The sequence below is a fragment of the Podarcis bocagei genome (assembly GCF_964188305.1).
Source record: "Podarcis bocagei genome assembly, chromosome: 7".
Lineage (NCBI taxonomy): Eukaryota > Metazoa > Chordata > Lepidosauria > Squamata > Lacertidae > Podarcis > Podarcis bocagei.
This window is the reverse complement of record NC_138132.1, coordinates 88,637,874-88,659,381: the sequence shown is the minus strand read 5'-3', so window position 1 is coordinate 88,659,381 and position 21,508 is coordinate 88,637,874. Positions and strand designations below refer to the sequence as shown.

Here is a 21,508-nt window from a genome sequence, read left to right as displayed (position 1 = left end):
TGTAGTGAATTTGTATGGTTCTTTACTTAAGAATACGCTGGTGGTAGTAGCAGTTTTTGTCCTTTTGGTGTTACATCGCTACTGCTATTTTATTTTCAGATGTGTTTTGTTTCATATTACAGCCTTATAGTTTCAATATTTTGCATGTTAACACATTGTGACCTGCTCTGGAATGGGCAGCCCTGTAAGGCAGGCTATAAATAAATGCAGTTGACCATCATAAACATTTGCCTGACTACAATTATAGAAATAAATAGACATCATGTAATTTCTATGCTAATATTGCCAGGGTTTCGTATTTTAATTCTATCTGGCTTGGGATTGTTATGTGGAAATGTCCCTGGGGCTGTTTCTCCTCTTTCATCCCAAGGATTTATTAAGTATCTTAATAAATTTTACCTACCCATGAAGTGAAGCCTAGGAGAGCTTTAGGTTTCCCCATTCAGTTTACCTCTTGCTCTCCGTTGCCTCTGACAGTCCTCCGTCATTTTCTGCTCTCTGTGTGGGTTTCCATTTGCAGAACTCTCCGATTCCTACCAAACTCCCAGAACCAGTGAAAGCGAGTGAAGCTGCTGCTAAGAAGAGCCAGCCAAAAGCCAGGTGAGGGTGCCTGACTCTTCCATGGACCATGGCAAAAGACTGTAAAAGGCTAGCAGTGCTGCTTAAGAGAGTTAAGCATTCTGGAGAGCTGGGGCCATTTCATACTGCTGCGCTGGAACTTGAGGCCAAAAATCAGTCAGTCATAATCACTAATAGGTATATAGCACTTACCGTAATAGGCAAAATCTCTGTACAGTTTACATGAACTTGGTAAGATAATTTTATAAAGTAAAAGGATAATGTATATACAACATTTAGAACCAAAACTTCAAAGAAACAGGTCAGTGAAAACAGAAGCCACCTGTAAAACTTTTGGTTAAAATCAATAAATAATAGAACCAAATGAAGGAGACCATTATGTCATATGTGTTTAAACATGTTTTTTAACCATGAAATGCATAGTTAAATAGGCATTTTATGTCAATGAACGCATTTTGAAACACAACTTAAATCAGAAGGTTAGTTATGTTCCAATCTGTATGTTCATCCAGGGTGTGTGCATTAAGCCAGTGAAAAATGTGAATGAAATCTTTCTCCATCCTTAATTAGTAGTTCCACTCTCAGAAGTGATTAATGATATTTTGACTACGGGGAAGCTTCTAGAATCTTGGAGTGAAACAAATAAAAGACCACACCTGAGTTCATGTACACCTGCCTCAACGTTAAACGTATTTATTCTTTTCCAAGCTTCGTAAAATACAAATTTGAGAAAAGAGTACAGTGTAGAAATACAAATGCTAGAACATCCACATGTTCCATTTATCCAGTGTAAAAAAGAAGAACTAGGCATATATTAGCCTGCATTTAAATAACAATTTATTGTTTTGTGTCTGTTTTTGCTCAGTGTGGTGTAGTTAATACATTTTACCTACCCATGAAGTGGTTAGAATGTCTGACTAGGACCTGGGAGACCAGGGTTCAAATTCCCACTTGGCCACGAAGCTCTCTGGGTGGATGACCTTAGAACAGCCACTGCCTCTTAGCCTAACCTACCTCACAGGGTTGTTGTGGGGATTAAACAAAGAGGAGGAGAACAATGTAAACCACCTTGAGAGTTTTCTTTAACTATTTAAAAATTGATCATTTAAACAAACAAACAAACTTTTCTATATATGGTTTGGGATGCTAGCAAAGCAGTCCTTAGAGGCTTCCTGATCCAACAGAACAAATATAGAAAGAATTTGAGAGAGGCAAAGAAGGAAGAATTATTTAAGCAATTAAAAGAAGTAGAGGAAAAATTAACAATAAACCCTGGGGATGAGAGGACTAAACAAATTTATAAACTATTACAAACCCAATACTCAACGTTGCTGAACCAGGAAATAGAGTGGGGAATAAAAACGATGAAACAAAGGTACTTTGAATCGGCAAATAAAACCGGCAAGTTGCTAGCGTGGCAACTGAGGAAAAGGAAAAAACAAAAGGTGATTAATAAAATTAAACTGGAAGATCAAATAATAGAGGACCCCAGTGAGATAAAGGGAAAGTTCCTTCAATACTATGAAAGCCTATACAAAAAGAAGGAGGATGAAGACATAATTGAGATAGGAAAGTATCTGGAAAGGAATGGAGGGGAACAACTGTCAGATGAAGAAAAGACATTCCTAAACGAACCAATAACGGTGGAAGAGGTCAGGGATGTAATCAAGAAAATGAAACCTGGAAAGGCTCCTGGCCCAGATGGCCTTTCTGAAAAATATTACAAAACTCTAGAGGAACACTTGACCCCGATACCTTGTAACGTAATCAATAACATCCTGCAAGGAGGAGAAATACCCGATTCATGGAGAGAGGCACATATCACATTAATACCCAAAGCAGACGCAGATATACTTAATATAAAAAACTACAGACCAATATCACTACTCAATAATGATTATAAGATTTTTGCAGGAATAATGGCGAATAGATTAAAGAAATACTTGAATAGAACGATCCATAAAGACCAAGCCGGATTCCTGCCCGGTAGGCAGATAAAGGATAACGTAAGACATGTAGTTAATATAATCGAATATTTGGATCTTAGGATCGATATCCCTGCTGCCCTAATCTTCATAGATGCCGAAAAGGCCTTCGATAATGTATCTTGGCAATTCCTTATTAAATGTATGGAGAAGGTAGGTATAAGAGGGCCATTCCTGGAAGGCATTAGAGCGATTTATTCAAACCAAAGAGCGAAACTTATCATCAACAGTAACCTGACAAACTCATTCACGATTACAAAAGGTACAAGGCAGGGTTGTCCATTATCACCCCTGTTATTTATCATGGTCCTGGAAGTTATATTGAATAAGATCAGAGAAACATCGGAAATAAGAGGGATTAAGATAGGTAAAAAAGAATACAAAGTAAAGGCTTATGCCGACGACCTAGTAATATCAATAGAAGAACCTCTAGAAAGGATAAATACAGTTATGGACTTAATGGAAGAATTTGGAAGGTTATCTGGGTTCAAACTAAACAAAACTAAAACAAAAATGCTGGTAAAGAACTTAGATGAACAATCAAAAAATAAAATCGAGTTGGAATCGGGGATAAAGATATCAAAAAAGGTCAAGTATTTGGGTATTTGGGTTTCCACGAAAAATATAAATTTGGTGGAGGATAATTACAATAGAACCTGGAGTGAATGTAAAAAAGATCTAGACAGTTGGAGTAGACTATACCTCTCATGGGAGGGGAGAATGGCTGCCATCAAAATGAACATCCTCCCAAAAATGATATTCTTATTTCAAAACATCCCAGTAATCAGGGGCACAACAATGTTTAAGGACTGGCAGAGGACCCTATCTAGATTCATCTGGCAGGGCAAAAGGGCCAGAATCAAATACAAGCTGCTCACTGACAGAAGAGACAGAGGTGGGTTCGCGGTTCCGAATCTGCAATTATACTATGAGGCCTCGTGCCTATGCTGGGTTAAGGAATGGATAGTTTTGGATAATACCGACCTACTGGACTTGGAAGGCTTTGATGCTAGGTTTGGGTGGCATGCATACCTATGGCATGATAAGGGGAGAGTGCACAAAGGTTTTTCCAATCACATTATAAGAGGGGCGTTGCTGGAGGTGTGGAATAGATGTAAGAATCTGATAGAAAAAGACACCCCATGGTGGCTGTCACCCATTGACATTCTAGTAATCAAGAAATTAAATATGGAAGGTAAAAGGTGGACATATGCTGATCTTTTGAAAAGATCTGAGAAAGGATGGGAAATTAGACCGTACGAAGAACTAAAAGATAAACTAACGGGGTGGATACAATTTCACCAAATTAATTCTTTATGGAATGAACATAAAAAAGTCAGAATGAGTAAGAACAAGTCCAAGTTCCAGTTAGAAATAATAGAAGGGAAGTCCAAACTCCTAACCAAAATGTATAACCAACTATTAGATTGGGATACCATGGATGAGGAAGTCAAAGAGGTTATGATCAAGTGGGCTATAGACCTAGGACACCCCCTAGATTATGAAAAATGGAAAAAACTATGGAATAAGGACATGAAATTTTCAGCGTGTGTCGGACTCCGAGAAAACATGGAAAAGATGATGTACCGTTGGTACATCACCCCAATAAAACTAGCTAAAATGTATAAAACCGGAGATAAGACATGTTGGAAATGCAAAAAGAAAGAGGGAGATTTTCTCCATATGTGGTGGTCCTGCGATGAAGTGAAGAAGTTCTGGGGCTCCGTTTATGATGAACTAAAAAAGATTCTAAAATACACCTTCCCAAAAAAACCTGAGGCATTCCTTTTGGGAATGGTGGGGAACGAGATCAAGAAAGATGACCAAACCCTATTTCAGTATGCAACAGTATCCGCCAGGATACTGCTAGCGCAGAATTGGAAAAAACCCAACATCCCAACAATTAAGGACTGGCAAACCAAGTTAATTGAATATATTGATTTAGCAATGATGACACAGAAGATCAGGCATCAGAAAAACACCAAATTTATTAATGATTGGAATAAATTCTTTTCATATATGGAGACGATATTAGGGAACATTAAAATCACAGTAGGTATAATATAAAAACCGCGAGGTAAAAAATGACGGTTAGCAAAAAACACTGCTGAACATATTGTTTAGATATAGGTCACGTCGCGGTGGTGGGAAGTCAAATAATGTAACAGATTTGTATAAGGATTTTGCATTCAAATAGTCTGGAGTTTGATTGCGGGTTTGTATAATTCTTTTTTCCCCTTTTTTTCTTCGTTTTGTTTTATTGATAATGTATATGTGCTTTTAGATGTTGGATTAAAATAAAAATTTTATTATTAAAAAACAAACAAACAAACAAACAAACTTTTCTATATATGAAGTGGAATTGGGGTGATTTCCTCATAGCCTCCCCCCGCCCAAGTTTTTCAGTCCTGCTTCCTGTGGACAATCTTGTAACTGTTTTGAGAACTCATGAAAACTCCCCCCCCCCTCCAATCTAAAGTTATTAATCTCCTTCATCTTTCTCCCACCTGGCTTGCCCGCTCTAGACCATGCCACCCTTTCTCATGTTATTATAGAGACAGAGAAAGCTGTTTTCTATCAGGTCATTGGCCCATCTAGCTCAGTGTTGTCTAAACTGACTGGCAGCAGTTCTCGTGGGCTTTAAGGGAGGGAAAATTCCCAGCTGTACCTAGAAATACTGCTAGGAATTGATCCAGGGATCTTCTGCATGCAGATCAGATGCTGTACCACTGAGCTACAGAAGGTGTGGTGTAGTGGTTAAGAGCGGTGGACTCGTGATCTGGTGAACCGGTTTCGCTTCCCTGCTCCTCCACATGCAGCTGCTGGGTGACCTTGGGCCAGTCACACTTCTGTGAAGTCTCTCAGCCCCACTCACCTCACAGAGTGTTTGTTGTGGGGGAGGAAAGGAAAGGAGAATGTGAGCCGCTTTGAGACTCCTGAAGGGGAGTGATAAAGCGGGATATCAAACCCAAACTCTTCTTCTCTTCTTCCTTGCCTATCAAAACCATCCTTGAACTCTAGTGCTTATCACAGAATACAGCCCTCTGTTTCATTCCTTTCCCTGAGAAGCTGCTTCCTTCTGCCTGCTGCAGGGCTTGTCTCCCTTTCTTGAAGTATCTGAGCCAGTGGCTTGTTGTTTTGTTTTCCTCCCCCTGTGGTGCACCTGCTCCTTATTTTAGTTTTGTATTGTCTTTGCCAGGGTTGAGGATACCGGAAGGGCGGATTGCTTAAGTGTTGCTTGAAAGATGTTCCCCACAGCTATAACTGTAGAATCGTGGTAATGGAAGAGAACCAAAGTGATTTAGAACTGGACCACAGTTCTTTTTATGACTCCGGCATAAACAGTTGCATCTGAGGCTGCCAGCTACTGCCCGGCAAGCTCAGGGCCTTTTGGCCTGCTTGTCTGCAAACCTATTAAAAGTGCAGATGGTGTATTGTTTCCAACATTTCTGCTCACAAATTGAATTTAGCACGTGCCAACCGGCCTTTATTTCATGCTGAGTGGGGCGGTCGTGATGGCTGATGGGAGTGATGCAACAGGCAAGACTTTATTAATTGTGCCAGGTGGATTTCGCAAGCCCGCCTTGCTTTTGGGGTTCTGCCTTAAGAGTACCCAGTGATGGGACCGTCTGATATGTTGCTCCTGAACCTTCTGCCTTGATGGTGTGGTTCTTATTGTGGGCTTTGGATGTCTGCTGAGTAGACAAAACAGTATAGCAGTTTTCTGAAATACTCCTAGTGTCACCTTCCCTTCTCCTAGACTCTGCTCCTCTTCCTATTCTGGCCTCACTCTCCCCTCTACACCCATCAAGCTACTTGCTCTTTCTCTCTGCCCTCCCCACCACCTGCTTCTTTTGCAAAGTAATTATTGAGCCAACCTACCTCTGTGATTAGTGTGTGTGTGTGTGTGTTTCATTTCTCCATAGTATATAATAAATATTTACTGCATTTCTGTCCCAAGGAGCTCAAGGGGGTTATACATGGTTCTTCCCCACCTCATTTAACCTCCCCAAGGTGAGGTAGCTTAGGCTGAGAGGCAGCCATTGGCCCAAGGTCACCCCAATTGAACTTAATGGCCCAATGGGGATTGAAACACTGGTCTCCCAAACCCTAGTCTGACACTCTAACCCAGGGGTCAGTAACCTAAGGCCCATGGTCCACAAGCAGCCGACGGGGGTCATAGAATCATAGAATCATAGAGTTGGAAGAGACCACAAGGGCCATCGAGTCCAACCCCCTGCCAAGCAGGAAACACCATCAGAGCACTCCTGACATATGGTTGTCAAGCCTCTGCTTAAAGACCTCCAAAGAAGGAGACTCCACCACACTCCTTGGCAGCAAATTCCACTGCCGAACAGCTCTTACTGTCAGGAAGTTCTTCCTAATGTTTAGGTGGAATCTTCTTTCTTGTAGTTTGGATCCATTGCTCCGTGTCCGCTTCTCTGGAGCAGCAGAAAACAACCTTTCTCCCTCCTCTATTTGACATCCTTTTATATATTTGAACATGGCTATCATATCACCCCTTAACCTCCTCTTCTCCAGGCTAAACATGCCCAGCTCCCTTAGCCGTTCCTCATAAGGCATCGTTTCCAGGCCTTTGACCATTTTGGTTGCCCTCCTCTGGACATGTTCCAGTTTGTCAGTGTCCTTCTTGAATTGTGGTGCCCAGAACTGGACACAGTACTCCAGGTGAGGTCTGACCATAGCAGAATACAGTGGCACTATTACTTCCCTTGATCTAGATGCTATACTCCTATTGATGCAGCCCAGAATTGCATTGGCTTTTTTAGTTGCCGTTTAACTGGCCCACAAGCTGCCCCCGAACAGAGCTGCCCACTTGGTGAGTCCCTGCGCGCTGCACTAAACCGGCGCTGCACTGCGCAGGGACTCGCTTCCGTGGCGCTGGAAATCGCTTCTGCGCAGACACAGATGCCAAAAACCGCAGGTGCGATCGGGCCCACGGAAGGGTCTCCACTGGAGTGGACTGGCCCAGGTGAGGTAAACTTTGCCGCCCCCTGCTCTAACCACTACACCACGCTGGCTTTCAGCGTCTGCTCTTCTACTGCTACCTGTATCTCCTCTGCACTAGTGCCAACTCGCACGACTTAGCGGCTCTAAGGGCCTAAAAGGCATACCTGGGATTCTGCAGTTAAACTTCTAGGGCTGCAAAACCCCAGTTCCACAGCTGGAACGAATTATGCTGTCTAGGAGAAAATATGCATAGAGTTGCTTAAAATGACATGCTTTGTGTAATTTGTGCCATTGTCGTGCATAACATGGATCTTGTGGTCGCCTCTTTCTGTGTGTGATTTTTTTCTGGGGCGGGGGGAGAGGTTGGCTGTTTCAGGGGGCATTTGCCAACTGGAAGGTTGTGAGGTGGGGGTGCGCCAATGAAAGGGTGGGTCATGGAAAGAGGCTGTTCACTATGCTGTCTTCCTCTAAAATGTTAGTTTTGTGTCCATGTTTCCTTCTTGCAGGCTGACAGATCCTATCCCCACGACTGAAACATCCATCACCCCACGCCAAAGACCCAAAGCTGGGCAGACACAACCAAACCCGGGAATCCTGCCCATCCAGCCTGCCCTGACTCCCAGAAAGAGGCCCACAGCACAGGGTGAGAGGGCGCCCCCACTGCGGGCTACTTCCTAACCTACTTTTCGTTCTCTTCATGGGTAAAGTTGCACTCCTAAATGCCCAGGCAGGCTTCCTTCTGAGTGCTCTGCTGCTCGTGTGGACCAGAGGTTCCCAAACTGTTTTGGGCCCCCGCCCCCTTGGTGCCATAGACTCATCCCCAGTGCCCCTTAAAAGGTAAAAGGACCCCTGACCATTAGGTCCAGTCGTGGCCGACTCTGGGGTTGCGGCCCTCATCTCGCTTTATTGGCCAAGGGAGCCGGTGTACAGCTTCCGGGTCATGTGGCCAGCAGGACTAAGCCGCTTCTGGCGAACCAGAGCAGCGCACGGAAACGCCGTTTACCTTCCTGCCGGAGCGGTACCCATTTATCTACTTGCACTTTGACGTGCTTTCGAACTGCTAGGTTGGCAGGAGCAGGGAGCAAGCAACGGGAGCTCACCCTGTCACGGGGATTCGAACCGCCAACCTTCTGATTGGCAAGTCCTAGGCTCTGTGGTTTAACCCACAGTGCCACCCACGTCCCCCAGTGCCCCTTACCCTACCCTATAAAAAGCTTTATTTCAGAATAGCGGCTTGTACAACCCACTAAGGAAGACAATAGCACAATAGAATTCAAAACAGTAATGATTTATTCGGCACATTTATTAAAACCCCGGTTAAAGCTATTTAGCTTAATTAATTCAACAAAATGGATGAACTTGATCCACTGATGCCAGCTTTTCAAAGTCTCATAGTCATATGCGGTGGCTCAGTTCCAAGGGTTCCACGTATACACAAAAATCGCACATACCCAAACCCTTGGAGCCAGCTGGTCGAGGTAGAAAGAGTCCTCTGTGCTCCCTGAGCCCATGCAGCAAAGCGGGTCTTGCCCAGTAAGCAAGATGGAGAGCTTAAAAGCTCCTTTTGCGCCCAGTAACCTCAAGCATCCCCAGCGTGAAAGTGCCTTTTAACCTCTCCCACTTGCTTGGATTTAACATGTGCAATTTCAACCAACCCTCCTTCAACTGCGTATGGATGAAATTGTGCAAGTTAAATAGATGCAAGATGAGATCTTACCATAATTCTCTTGAAGATTAGGTTGCAAACTATTGAAAAACAAAGCGTCTGCTTTGCTTCCCCTTTCTTCCATTTGCTGCCTATTGTGCCTTCCTTGCCCTTCTTTTATCTTCCAGCCCCTTGATCCATCCTCATTTCATAGAATCACAGAAGTGTATGTAAGGGTCATCTAACCCAACTCCTGCAGTGCAAGAATCACAGCTAAATATTTATGCATTTAAGTGTTTAAATAAAAAGTACACAATGGGGGGGTGGGACAGGAGTAAAGGAAACGGATGCATTCTGACCTCTCCTCTTGCTTCTGCAGTTGCTGCTCCAGCGCCTTTGGCCGGGGGTCAGGCCCCCCTCCCTACCAGCGTCCCACAGCCGAAAGCCCTGCCTCAGCCGACTCCGCCTCTCCCGCAAGCTCAGCCTAAGCAGCCGCCCCCTGTACAGCCGCCTGCTGCTTCCCAACCGCAAGCCCCTCCAGCTCAGCCCCAGGCCGCCACCCCACAGCATCAGCTGTTCCTAAAGCAGCAACAGCCGCCAGCGCAGCCGCCAGCCACATTTTATCAGCCCCAAGGACCTCAGCAGCAGCCGCAGCCGCAGCAGCCACAGCCTCCCCTGCAAGTTCAACAGGTGAGGCTGTTTGGGGGGTGGCTGGTTTCTTTTTTCTTCACAGGAATTTTAAGGCAGTTGCGACTTGGCAGCAGACAGGAAAGATGCTAGCCTGGCAATTGAAAAAAAGACAAAAGGAAAAACTGATTGATAAAATAGTGGAAGAAGGGAGAACTTTAGATAATCCTGAAGAAGATAAAAAGTGCTTTATAAAATATTATAATAAGCTATATAAAGCAGGAAATGAGACAGAGGATGAAATAAAAGAGTATTTACGTGGAAAGGATATACCTAAAATTAAGAAAGAAAAGATTCAAGATCTAAACTCCCCAATAACCACGACAGAGCTTCAACAAGCGATAATTAAGATGAAACTGGGAAAATCCCCAGGTCCAGATGGTCTTACCGCAATACATTACAAAAAATTAGAGGAACCATTATTATTATCACCTATGAAGACACTCTTAAATAGAATACTAGAAGACGGGAAGATTCCCAACACCTGGAAACAGGCTCACATAGTAGTAATCCCAAAACAAGGACGAAATAAAGAGTTTATAACCAATTATAGACCAATATCATTACTAAATAATGATTACAAGATCTATGCACAAATATTGGCAATAAGATTAAAGACAGTTTTGCAGGATTGCATAAATAAAGAGCAGGCAGGGTTCTTGCCGGGCAGGAAAATGAGTGATAATATAAGAACAGTGATTGATATGATTGAGCATTTAGACATGAAACCGAGTAAGAAGGTAGCCTTTGTTTTTGTGGACGCGGAAAAGGCGTTTGACAAAGTATCATGGAAATTTCTAAAAATATTACTAGACCAGATGGACATGGGAGACCAAATTACAAGAGGGTTAAAAGCAATTTATGAACAACAAGAAGCAAATATAATAATAAATAATGACACGACTGATTATTTTAAAATACAGAAGGGCACCAGACAAGGGTGCCCACTTTCACCATTATTATTCATTTTGGTTTTGGAAATATTAAATCAAGAAATCAGACTGGATCAAGAAATAAATGGAATATCCCTAGGAGAGAAAATATACAAAATAAGGGCATTTGCAGATGATTTAGTCTTAATGGTGGAAAACCCAAAGGAAAGCATAGCAAAGGCTCTAGAAAAAATGGGAAACTTTGGAAGGGTCTCAGGTTTTGCTTTGAATAAAGAAAAAACGAAACTTATGGTAAAAAACATGGGAGATCAAGAGAAAAAGGAACTGGTAGAAAAATTTGGATTACAAATTGTTAAAAAAGTGAAATATTTAGGAATACAAATAACAATGAAAAATATAAATTTGTTTGAAGATAATTATTAAAAAAAATTGGGAAGAAACAAAAAGAGAAATGGAAACTTGGACAAGATTGAATTTAACACTTTGGGGTAGAATTTCGGCTATTAAAATGAATATTTTACCAAAACTCTTGTTCCTTTTTCAAATGATTCCCATAATAGGTAAAGATGATTGTTTTAAAAAATGGAAAACAGACCTAACAAAGTTTATATGGCAAGGCAAAAAGCCACGGATCAAACATAAATTATTAACCGACATAAAAGAGCGGGGAGGTTTCGGACTCCCAGACCTGAGACTATATCACGATGCGGCATGCTTTAGTTGGATCAAGGAGTGGATCAAATTGGATAACAGTGACATTTTGGACTTGGAGGGATGGAACAACATGGCATGCCTATCTAATTTATAACAAAGTGGCAGTACATAAAGAATTTCTAAACCACGTAATTAGAAATGCATTATACAAGGTCTGGGTGAGACATAGAAGGTTGTTAGAACCGAAAACCCCATGGTGGGTCTCACTGTTAGAAGTAATATCGGTTAAAAAGAAAAATACTATAGGAAGAATGGCAACATACCAGCAGCTCCTAAAGGAAGAACAGGGCCAATTAAAATTAAGACCATATGAAGAGGTGACCCAATACTGTACCACATGGTTACAATATCACCAAATTGCACAAATATTTAATCAGGATAAAATAATAGGATTTGAAAAAGAGGAATCAAAATTACAAAAAGTATTATTACAAAACTCAAAAAAGAATATATCCAAAATGTATAATTTATTATTAGAATGGGAATTAAAGGATGAAGAAGTAAAAGAAGTTATGATTAAATGGGCACGTGATATAGGATAGGTGATTCGGCTGGAACAATGGGAGAAATTATGGAAATATGATATTAAGTTCACGGCATGTTACACAATAAGAGAAAATTTTATAAAAATGGTGTACCAATGGTACTTAACTCCGGTAAAATTGGCTAAAATTTACAAAATCAAATATAATGCACTAAGAATACTTAAGTATATAGCACTTTGTGAGCCCTGCATTTGGGCCACTTTGATATTGCTTGCTTGCTTGTTTGTTTGTTTGTTTGATTTATTATTTCCAACTCTTCACCCTAAGGTTCCAGGGCAGGTTAAAGCATTAAAACACAATATTAAAAACAGTTTGAAACAACTTAGAACTATAAAAATAAGCTGAGTCCTAAAAACATGCACCTCAAGTGTCTAAAGCCAGGGTAAAGAGGTGTGTCCTCAGCATTCTCCAGAAGCTGTAGAATGGAGCTGCCGGGCGCACCTTTGCAAGGAGGGAGTTCCAGTTTTGGGGCTGCCACAAAGGAGGTTTTCTCCCCCTGGGCCACAACCACACCAGGCCTCTGAAGTCGGAAGAGCTACCCAGGGGTCCCCCTCTGCCGATCTCAGCACCCGAGAGGTTCTGTAGGAAAGGAGATGGTCTTTCAGGTGTTTGGGGTCTGAGTCGTTCAGGGCTTTAAACACCAATGTGAGCACCTTGAATTAGGTCCGGAAATAAACTGGCAACCAGTGCAGCTGTTTCAAAACGAGTTATATGGGATCCAGGTGGAAGTCTAGTCAGAAATCTGGCTGCTGTTGTATTTTTGGACCAACGGAAGTTTCCAAGTCATCTTCCAAGGCAGCCCAACACAGAGCATGCTGCAACAACCCAGTAACAAGGGAAGGTGAATTTGGGGAGACGCTCTTACTCCATTGCATGAAGATTGCAGCTGGTCGTAAGGAAGGGTTCTGAATGCTTGCTTGCTGTGTTGTAGATCCAAGTGGCGCCCCAGGCACCGCAGCCGCCAGTGAAGCCACAGTTTCCAGTGGCGCAGCAAGGAGTGCAACCGCAGCCTGTGCAGAATTACATTCAGCAGCAGCAGCAGCAACTGCTGGCACAACAGGGGCCCGTCCCACAGAAAGCAGCTGCAGGGCAACAGAAGCCGTCGGCTCAGATCCTGCCCCAACCGCAAGTGCAGCAGGTGGCAGCACAGCCAGTCCCTGTGCAGGATCATCCGGTAAGAGTTGGGAGGAACCTTTGCTTGGCTTTGCAGTGTTGCTTGTTTACTTCTTCCAGATCCTCTGCCGCTGGGCCACGGCCCCTCCCCACTTCTCATGTTGGTGGGGAGCAGGGAAGGAGCGAATGTGGACATGTCCAGAAGACCCGGATTTGATTTCTGTGCCACTTTTCGTTCAAATGAATCTCAAAGCAGCTTAAAAGGTAAAGGTAAAGGGACACCTGGCCATTAGGTCCAGTTGTGGCCGACTCTGGGGTTGCGGTGCTCATCTTGCTTTATTGGCCAAGGGAGCCGGCGTACAGCTTCCGGGTCATGTGGCCAGCATGACTAAGCCGCTTCTGGCGAACCAGAGCAGCGCACGGAAACGCCGTTTACTTTCCCGCCGGAGCGGTATCTATTTATCTACTTGCACTTTGACGTGCTTTCGAACTGCTAGGTTGGCAGGAGCAGGGACTGAGCAACGGGAGCTCACCCCATCGCGGGAATTCGAACCGCCGACCTTCTGATCGGCAAGTCCTAGGCTCTGTGGTTTAACCCACAGCGCCACCCGCGTCCCTCTTGCAGTAACTAGAAAGCAGCTTACAAACAATAAATAGCAGTAACTTGATAGAACATAATGGAACATCGCAAGTAGAGCATAAATCATATAGAGTATTTAACAAATAATCAGTGAAATAATTACAGCCTATAAAACACTGTTAACAAGCAGCAACTAAAAATGATGAATGCTATCAGACTAACAATGACATTCAAGCCTCAGAGGTAATTTGTGAAAACGGGTAAGAACCCCAGCGTTGTCCTCAGTTTCTCCTTCTTTGCAGGTGCTCATATTTACCCCTTCTCTCTCCCTCTCCCTCCCTCCCTCCCTCCTCCCCCCCCCTTTGTGAACACAAACAGAAGCATGCATTTTTATTCAACTGCCCCAATGCATGCTTAAGACTGGAGGGAAATTTGCATTAGTGCTGATCCAACTAAGGTTATTATCTCCTTTTCTGGCCATGCTTTTGTGTTTCATACAACAGTGTTCTAGAGATGGGGAATCTGTGGTCTTCCACATGTTGTTGAGCTACAGTTCCCATCACCCCCTGACTACTGGCTGGGCCCGCTGGGAGCTATAATCCACCAAGAATTGGAGGGCCATAATTATGCAGCTTAAAACTCACCGTGAACAGAGATGCTGGAACTGAGTTCAAGCAAGTTCTGGCTGAAAAAAGCCCTGATTAATCATTAGATGGAAGGATGGAAATTCAACACTTTGCTGCAGAGAAGGGGGGCACAACAAATTTGGTGGGGCAGTGCAGATGCAGGAGAGGCTGTGAGCAGAGAGAGAGAGAGAGAGAGAGAGAGAGAGAGAGAGAGAGAGAGTGCCAGAATGAAATCCTTGCTCAGACACTGGTAACTGTGGGCCAGGTCTGACCCAGTGGTTCCCTTTTTCCTTTTCTTTTTGCCTGCACATCACTTTGCAAATTTCTGGAGATTCTTAATGAATCCTGAACAGAAAACTGTGATTCATCCTTTCAAAGGTGAACATGGAAAAACTGTCTGGTTTGGCACCAAAAGACTTCATGTGGGTGCAATAGTAGTTCTTTTTCCTTTAAAAAAAACCCAAACACATTTATTCAAAAGTTACAATACATTTACAATACAATACTTTTTTATCAATATATCCCTTCCACAGACACCTCTATGATGATGGTGGCATTAAAATACTCTGTTCTTCAGTAAAAGAGAAAAAGGGAGACCAGATCGTGTCAAATGTATCTTTTTTTGGAGATGCCTTTGATTAGCTGCTATGGTATGTGAGGCGTTCTGATAGAGCAGTGCTTCAGATGTTATTAACCTAAGCCTCTATTGGTATTTTAGAAGTTTTCTTCCATTGTTGGGCAATAACTCGTCTAGCTCCTGTGAACAGGAAGAAAAATAATTCTTACGTTTAAGGGTAGAATTTGGGGTCAAATCTAATGATAATAAGGCAAGTGCTGAATTAAAAGGTATAGATTGTTTAGTGATTTTGGAGGTCAGGTTAAAAATTTTCCCCCAAAAGGCATGAGTTATGGTACACTCCCACCAAACATGAATATAGGAACCTCGTTCTCTACAGCCTTTCCAAGATAATGGTGAGCTTAAAGGATTTATCTTTGTAAGGCGTGTGGGGTTCCAATGCCTCTGAAAGATAATTTTAAAGGAAATTTCCTGGAGGCGATCCAAAATTGTTTTTAAAGATGGATTTTGCCATATTGATTCCCATGCTTTTTCTTTTATTGAAATTCATATGTCAGTCTCCCATCTCATTCGAATATCTTCCGCGTTTCCTGCAAAGCTTTCTGATATAATACCGTATATCATTGAGAATGCCCCTTTTGTCTCATGGCTAGGTCTGTTACACAGTGATTCAAAAGGTGTCAGGGGTCTCAAGCCCTCACCCCTTCATTGCAGATACTTTGCAAAAGTTCAAAAGGGCTGTATCTGTTGATACAGATGTAGCTGGGACCATTTTATGCCTTTCGCCTTTGCCACCAGGCCCTCTTTTAAAATTGCTTTACCTTTTACAAACACATTTCTAATTCTATAGAAACCATTTGTTTCAAGATCTAGGAGTTGGTTATATTTGTCTGCATGTTTAAATGAGGGATGATGTAGCAGAGGCATCAGTAGTGAAGTCCTAGGAGCCAATACGAAGTTCCAATTCTGCCACGCCATTAAGTATACTTTTGAAAATGGGTTTACCCACCTTTTCTTGTTCCTTCATGAAGGGCAGAGCGTGTGCTGATAGTCTTGTGTGGCCACTTTCTATCTTTTTATCTTTATCCATGGAATATCTACTTTACCTTTAATGAGAGGTATCAATGATTTAATTTGGAAAGCTGCGTAGTATAGTTCAAGATTGAGTATTCCTAACCCCCCTTTATTCCTATGTCTAAATAAGATTTTTTGACTGAGTCTGGCTCTTTTTCCTAATGAAGTAAAAGAATGTAATTTGTTTTGCCATTTTTTAAGCATAGCAGGAGTGATGCATGTTGGTAAAACTTGAAGCAGGAAAGATAATTTTAGTAGAATTGGCATTTTTATAGCTGTGATATGACCTAGCCAGCTAAGGCTTGTGCACTTCCATTTTGAGAGTTTGTTATTTATCATTTTGAGTAGGGGTTTATAATTTATTTGATTTAATTGTTTGAGATCAGCTGTTAAGGTTATCCTGAGGTATTTAACCCCCCCCCCATGGGTGACCCAGTGGCTCCTTTCTCCTGCTTTGGATTTTTGTCGGGCGAACAAATTGGAGAAGAGTTTGCATCTTAATCCCAATGCTTGTTTCAAATGTACTCATGACCAAACATTACAAATCCTCCATTTGATGACTATAATGTATGCATTCATCCCAAATAAGTGCTTTTTCACTTAATGAGAACCAGGGTTTTCCCTGTAGCGAGTGGAGCAGCTGCCTAAAGTATAAAAGGAGTGGAAATTTGCCAGGGATCCCCCATCACTGCAGATACTTGAGAATGAAATTTCACATCCGCCTTCTCTTGCTGCACACACACAAACACACACACACACACACACACACACACACTCTCACGCTTCATTACTATTCAAGTGTAATCATTCCTCATTGTTTCTTTTTGTCCTGAAATGCAGCTGCTTTGACTGTTGTGGAGGGGGGTTGTTGTTTAAATGAAAAGGATGCACAGCATACGAATAAATTACAGTAAATGCCTTCCAGCTGAAACTGTATTTATACCAGGTTATTCTTGCCACACATTTTTTTCCTGTAATACCCAGATTTATTGGTTTGGGGAGCAGATTTGGAGAGAGCACTCTAGGATTAAGAATTATGGGGGGGGGCTCCCCCCCATTATTCATGTTAACAAAATGGGGCTGGGTGAACATAAAAGGGTTGGTTATTTCTGTCACAAATATATTCACAACATCATTTCAAAGTAATATTTGTTGCGGTATTTGGGGGGGAAGCTGAAATATGATGGAAAAAAATAACCCAAGCCTCCAAAAGGTGTAAACATCCCATTCTGTTTGCTCCTCTTTATATTATAGATATATTTTCAGGACTGCAAGTTCTGTTAAGTCAGTGTGGTGAAGGGAGCAGGCTCAAATCCCTGCTGAGAATATTTATATTGAAAGAGAGCATAGAAAAGGATAAAGCAACAGTAAGAGTCCTTACAAGAACCTTGTAAGACAGAATTAAAAAAATCCTTCCAGTAGCACCTTAAAGACCAACTAAGTTAGTTCTTGGTATGAGCTTTCGTGTGCATGCACACTTCTTCAGATACACTGAAACAGAAGTTGCCAGACCCTTCTATATAGTGAGAAGGTGGGGAGGGGTTATTACTCAGAAGGGTGATGGGAATGGGAGATTGGCAGATAGCTGAGAGAGCCTGTTGACGACTCTTAACGACTGTAATAGGTCTTACAGGAAAAGGCAAGGGGTGAGAAGGTGAGAAATGGCTTAGTCATGTATAATGAGATAAGAATCCAATGTCTTTGTTCAGACCAGGTCTCTCCATGGTTTTAAGTTTGGTAATGAGTTGTAATTCAGCAGCTTCTCTTTCCAGTCTATTTCTGAAATTCCTTTGTAGTAAAACAGCTACTTTGAGATCTTGTATAGAATGTCCTGGGAGATTGAAGTGTTCTCCTACTGGTTTCTCTGTTTTTTTTATTTTGACTATGGCAGACCAACGCGGCTACCTATCTGTAACTTGTAAGACAGGTCAGTGTGACTTGAATCTGTGAGGCTCCTGTCTTGCAGTCACCCCTTGAGCATTTTGGACATTTCATCAGCCATGACGATTTTTCGAAGCTTTTCGGGGGGGGGGGGGAGAGCTGAGATCCTGAGAAATCCAGTTTCTGAGTCTGGCAAGCAGGCCAGTGTTTCAGTGTATGCAACAGAAGGGCTTATGAAGAATATAGAGAACACAAAGATTTGGTGGACTATGAAAGAACTTAAGGAAAGGCAGTGACTGAAGAACAGATGTAAAGGTGAACAAGAAACTAAGAGACGTGTGGTGAATGCGGTGGAAGTCTTTTAGAATATTTTAACTAGGATTTATATATTGTAATGATTGAAGTACAAATTTGGTATTATTGATTATGAAAAGTGTTTTCTTTCTTTCTTTTCTTTTTTCTTTCGTCTCTTTTCTTTTCTAGTCTGCATGTTGGAAAATATGTAGACAAATGTGTTTGCAGTGTTATGCATTGATTTTTTGCTTCTATTTCTTTTTTCTTTTTATTTTCTTGTAATATTTAATAAAAACTAATTTTTTAAAAAAGGAACAGAAGGGCTGCCAGGAGCTCAAAGTTGTGCCCATGGTTTTCCTTCTCCTCCTTTAATCCCCACCACAACCCAGTGGGGTAGGCTAGGCTGCAAGGACACCCAGTGAACTTCATGGTTGGGTGGGAATTTGAACTCTAGTCTCCCAGGTCCTAGTCCAACACTCTAACCACTGCACCATGCTGCCTCTTCTGTGAGCGAACTGTTGTGGCTTGGAGATGCTGTGTGCGTGAAGGTCTCTCTTCTTGGTCTTCTAGGTTTGGCTGAATAACATGTTGAGGGAGTCAAGTTCTGGGTCTTTCTTACATTTTTGCCCGAAAGGGGTCTACCTTCTATTTTTAACCTCTCTCCCTTTTGCCTTCCTCCTTGTGACCGGGACACAAGGCAGAGTTTGGGTTGTCCCTTCAGCTTCTAAGAAACAGCTTTGCAACTCCTGTGGTTAAGGAAATAAACTCGGTAACTTTCTCTCCCCCCCCGCCCCCCCAGCAAGCGCCTCCACGACATCAAAGGATCCCCACCACCCCGCCGTCAGCTGTCCAGGGGCAGAAGGTGGGCTCCCTCACTCCCCCGTCCTCCCCCAAGACTCAGCGAGCGGGACACCGGAGGATCCTGAGTGACGTGACGCACAGCACTGTCTTCGGGGTCCCAGCCAGCAAATCAACACAGCTTCTGCAGGCAGCGGCTGCTGAGGCCAGCCTCAACAAGTCCAAGTGTGTATATTTTTTTTGGGGGGGGGGTCCTTTCTTCCTGCTAAATGACCCTTTGTGCATTTTGATTCTCTTTACGTTGTGTTCTGATTTGGGGCAGCCTGCCTCTCTGCTTTTCTCGCGTCATGTCCTAATAGTCTTCCTGCTGCTGCTCTTGGAACGAACAGAGGCGTGTGCTTGAGTTGCAAGAGGAGCATTTATAACCCTGGGCTAGCAACTAAGCTTAACATAAGAACCCCAGAAGAGCCTGCTGGATCGGGCCAGTCACCCATCTAGTCCTGTTCTTACAGGGACCAGCCAGAGGCCTGTGGGAAGCCTGCAAGGGGGATTCCCCCCTTTCTGGGGTTTCCAGAAACTGGCGTTCAGAAGCATGGCTGCCTCTGATTGTGGAGGCAGAGCGTAGCCATCATTGCTATGCTCCTCCATCATGAATTTGTCAAATCCTCTTTTAAAGCGTATGTTATTATGATCGAAGAGGCTTTTGTCTGGGCCTCTGTTTGGGAAAGTGACGCTAAAAGGGTGTGGGTGTGTGTGGGTGTGTGTGTGTGTGTTGAAGTAGCTTAGAGTTGAGCATTTTCGGGTTGCGCTCTGTGGCAACCCGGAAGTAACGGAGCGTGTTACTTCTGGGTTTTGCCGCTCGCGCATGCGCAGACGCTCAAAATGACGTCATGCGCGGAAGCGGCGAATCACGGCCCACGCAGACGCTAGTTGCGTTCGCTTCAGGATGTGAACGGGGCTCCGGAACGGATCCCGTTCACATCCAGAGGTACCACTGTATATTTGAAACAATTGGAAAAGCTTTCAAACACCTTGTTCTGTCCCTTTTTTGCTTTGCCCGTGTGCGTGTAAATGGGGGGGGGGGAGTTGCCTATATGAATCTGTGTGGACAATTTTCAGGCTCACAGAGCTGAACAGAGCTTCAAGGTCTACCCAGTTGCATATTCAGCACACATTCAGCAGCACCTGTAGACATTGCAGTGGCGTTGGGAAATAAAGATAGCAACTGAATGTCCCGTTTTTGTTCCCTTTTCGGGGTGGCTTCCTCCAGGTCTGCCTCGACAACGCCTTCTGGATCCCCCAGGACATCGCAGCAAAATGTCTACAATCCACCAGATGTCTCTACCTGGAACCCTTTTGATGACGACAACTTCTCCAAGCTCACAGCAGAGGAACTGCTGAACAAGGATTTTGCAAAACTGAGTGATGGTTAGTGTAATCCAGTAGTGGCTAAAGTGCCCTCACAGTGGAAGCTGTGGCAGCCTAGGCTGTTGAAGATGAAGGGCCTCCCAAAACTTTCTAGGCTTTTCCTTGAGACCAAAGCTGGCTTTTTTAAAGGCTCTCTTGGTCCAGTGGCCTAAATCAAGACCATTGGAGTTCTCATAATCGGTCAGGCAGAGGTCCCATCCCCTGCACTTGATAGATTTCATATTTCAATGTTAATTTGGCACAACATAATTCTACTTGCTGATTTTACTTTCACCTTCCAGGCTTCTGAGGCTACAGAGGGAAACAGCTGTGGTGGCAGTATATGACCATTGTCAGCTGACTTCCCCTGAAATAGACTTGAAATAGACTTCCCCTGAAATCATCCATAGTGTGATCAGCAGATGTCGGCCATTGTTGTGGGAGTCCACTGGCAGTTGCGTTTATACTGTGCTAACAGCCAGAGTTCACTATCCTCAATGCTTTGTCAGAACCATCAGCGGCATAAGATTTTTAAATGCAATTGTTGTATTTCTTAGTATCCTAGTTGCAACCAAAAGACATACCCTATGTTGTTTCTCTCACAGTGCAAACCTATGCTTGTTTGCTTGGAAGTATTCTCACTCTGTTCAGTGTGGACTATTCCTTAGCATGTTTTTATGATTGTAGACTGGCACCGGTTTCCTCCCCAAAAAAGCATCAGGAACAAACCTAGTAAGAGTGAAGGAGCAACATGTGGAGTTTCTGTTTGGCTTAGTTGCTGATCCTTAAAACTGAGAAACCAGGTCTAGCTCTGGCTTGCAATAAATATGAATAATAGTAATATCCAGGGGGGTTGGAATATTTCCAAGATATGCTTAGCAACTCATGATGCATAAGAGCACTTAATAACCAGGTCCTTGATTAATTTGTAATATAAAGATAAATCCAGCTCCTTTGTTGGCTTGTTAGTAATAATAGATAAATTAAACCAACTTTTATCTCATCCGGAGATGTTGACATTTTTGCTGGTGGCTGCTTGTTTAGAAAGAGCTAAATGTTGGTGCTGTGCAGTAGGCCTGTCAAGAGACTCATGGTGTGTTCAGGTATGGTCTGTTGCTCTGTCTAACAAATTGCCCTGC

At 43.0% G+C, this 21,508-nt stretch overlaps 1 protein-coding gene across 9 annotated transcripts in view; it reads left to right on the top strand.

Annotated features, from left to right (window-relative positions):
- Positions 1-21,508, top strand: part of AAK1 (AP2 associated kinase 1) — a 120,802-nt gene that overhangs the window by 60,139 nt on the left and 39,155 nt on the right. For all 9 annotated transcript variants that reach the window (XM_081202933.1, XM_081202934.1, XM_081202935.1 and 6 more), the window contains exons 10-15: positions 521-600; positions 8,042-8,178; positions 9,560-9,870; positions 12,951-13,193; positions 18,964-19,187; positions 20,233-20,390. In XM_081202933.1, coding sequence (XP_081059059.1) covers positions 521-600; positions 8,042-8,178; positions 9,560-9,870; positions 12,951-13,193; positions 18,964-19,187; positions 20,233-20,390 — 1,153 coding nt within the window. The remainder of the gene's footprint in view (positions 1-520; positions 601-8,041; positions 8,179-9,559; positions 9,871-12,950; positions 13,194-18,963; positions 19,188-20,232; positions 20,391-21,508) is intronic.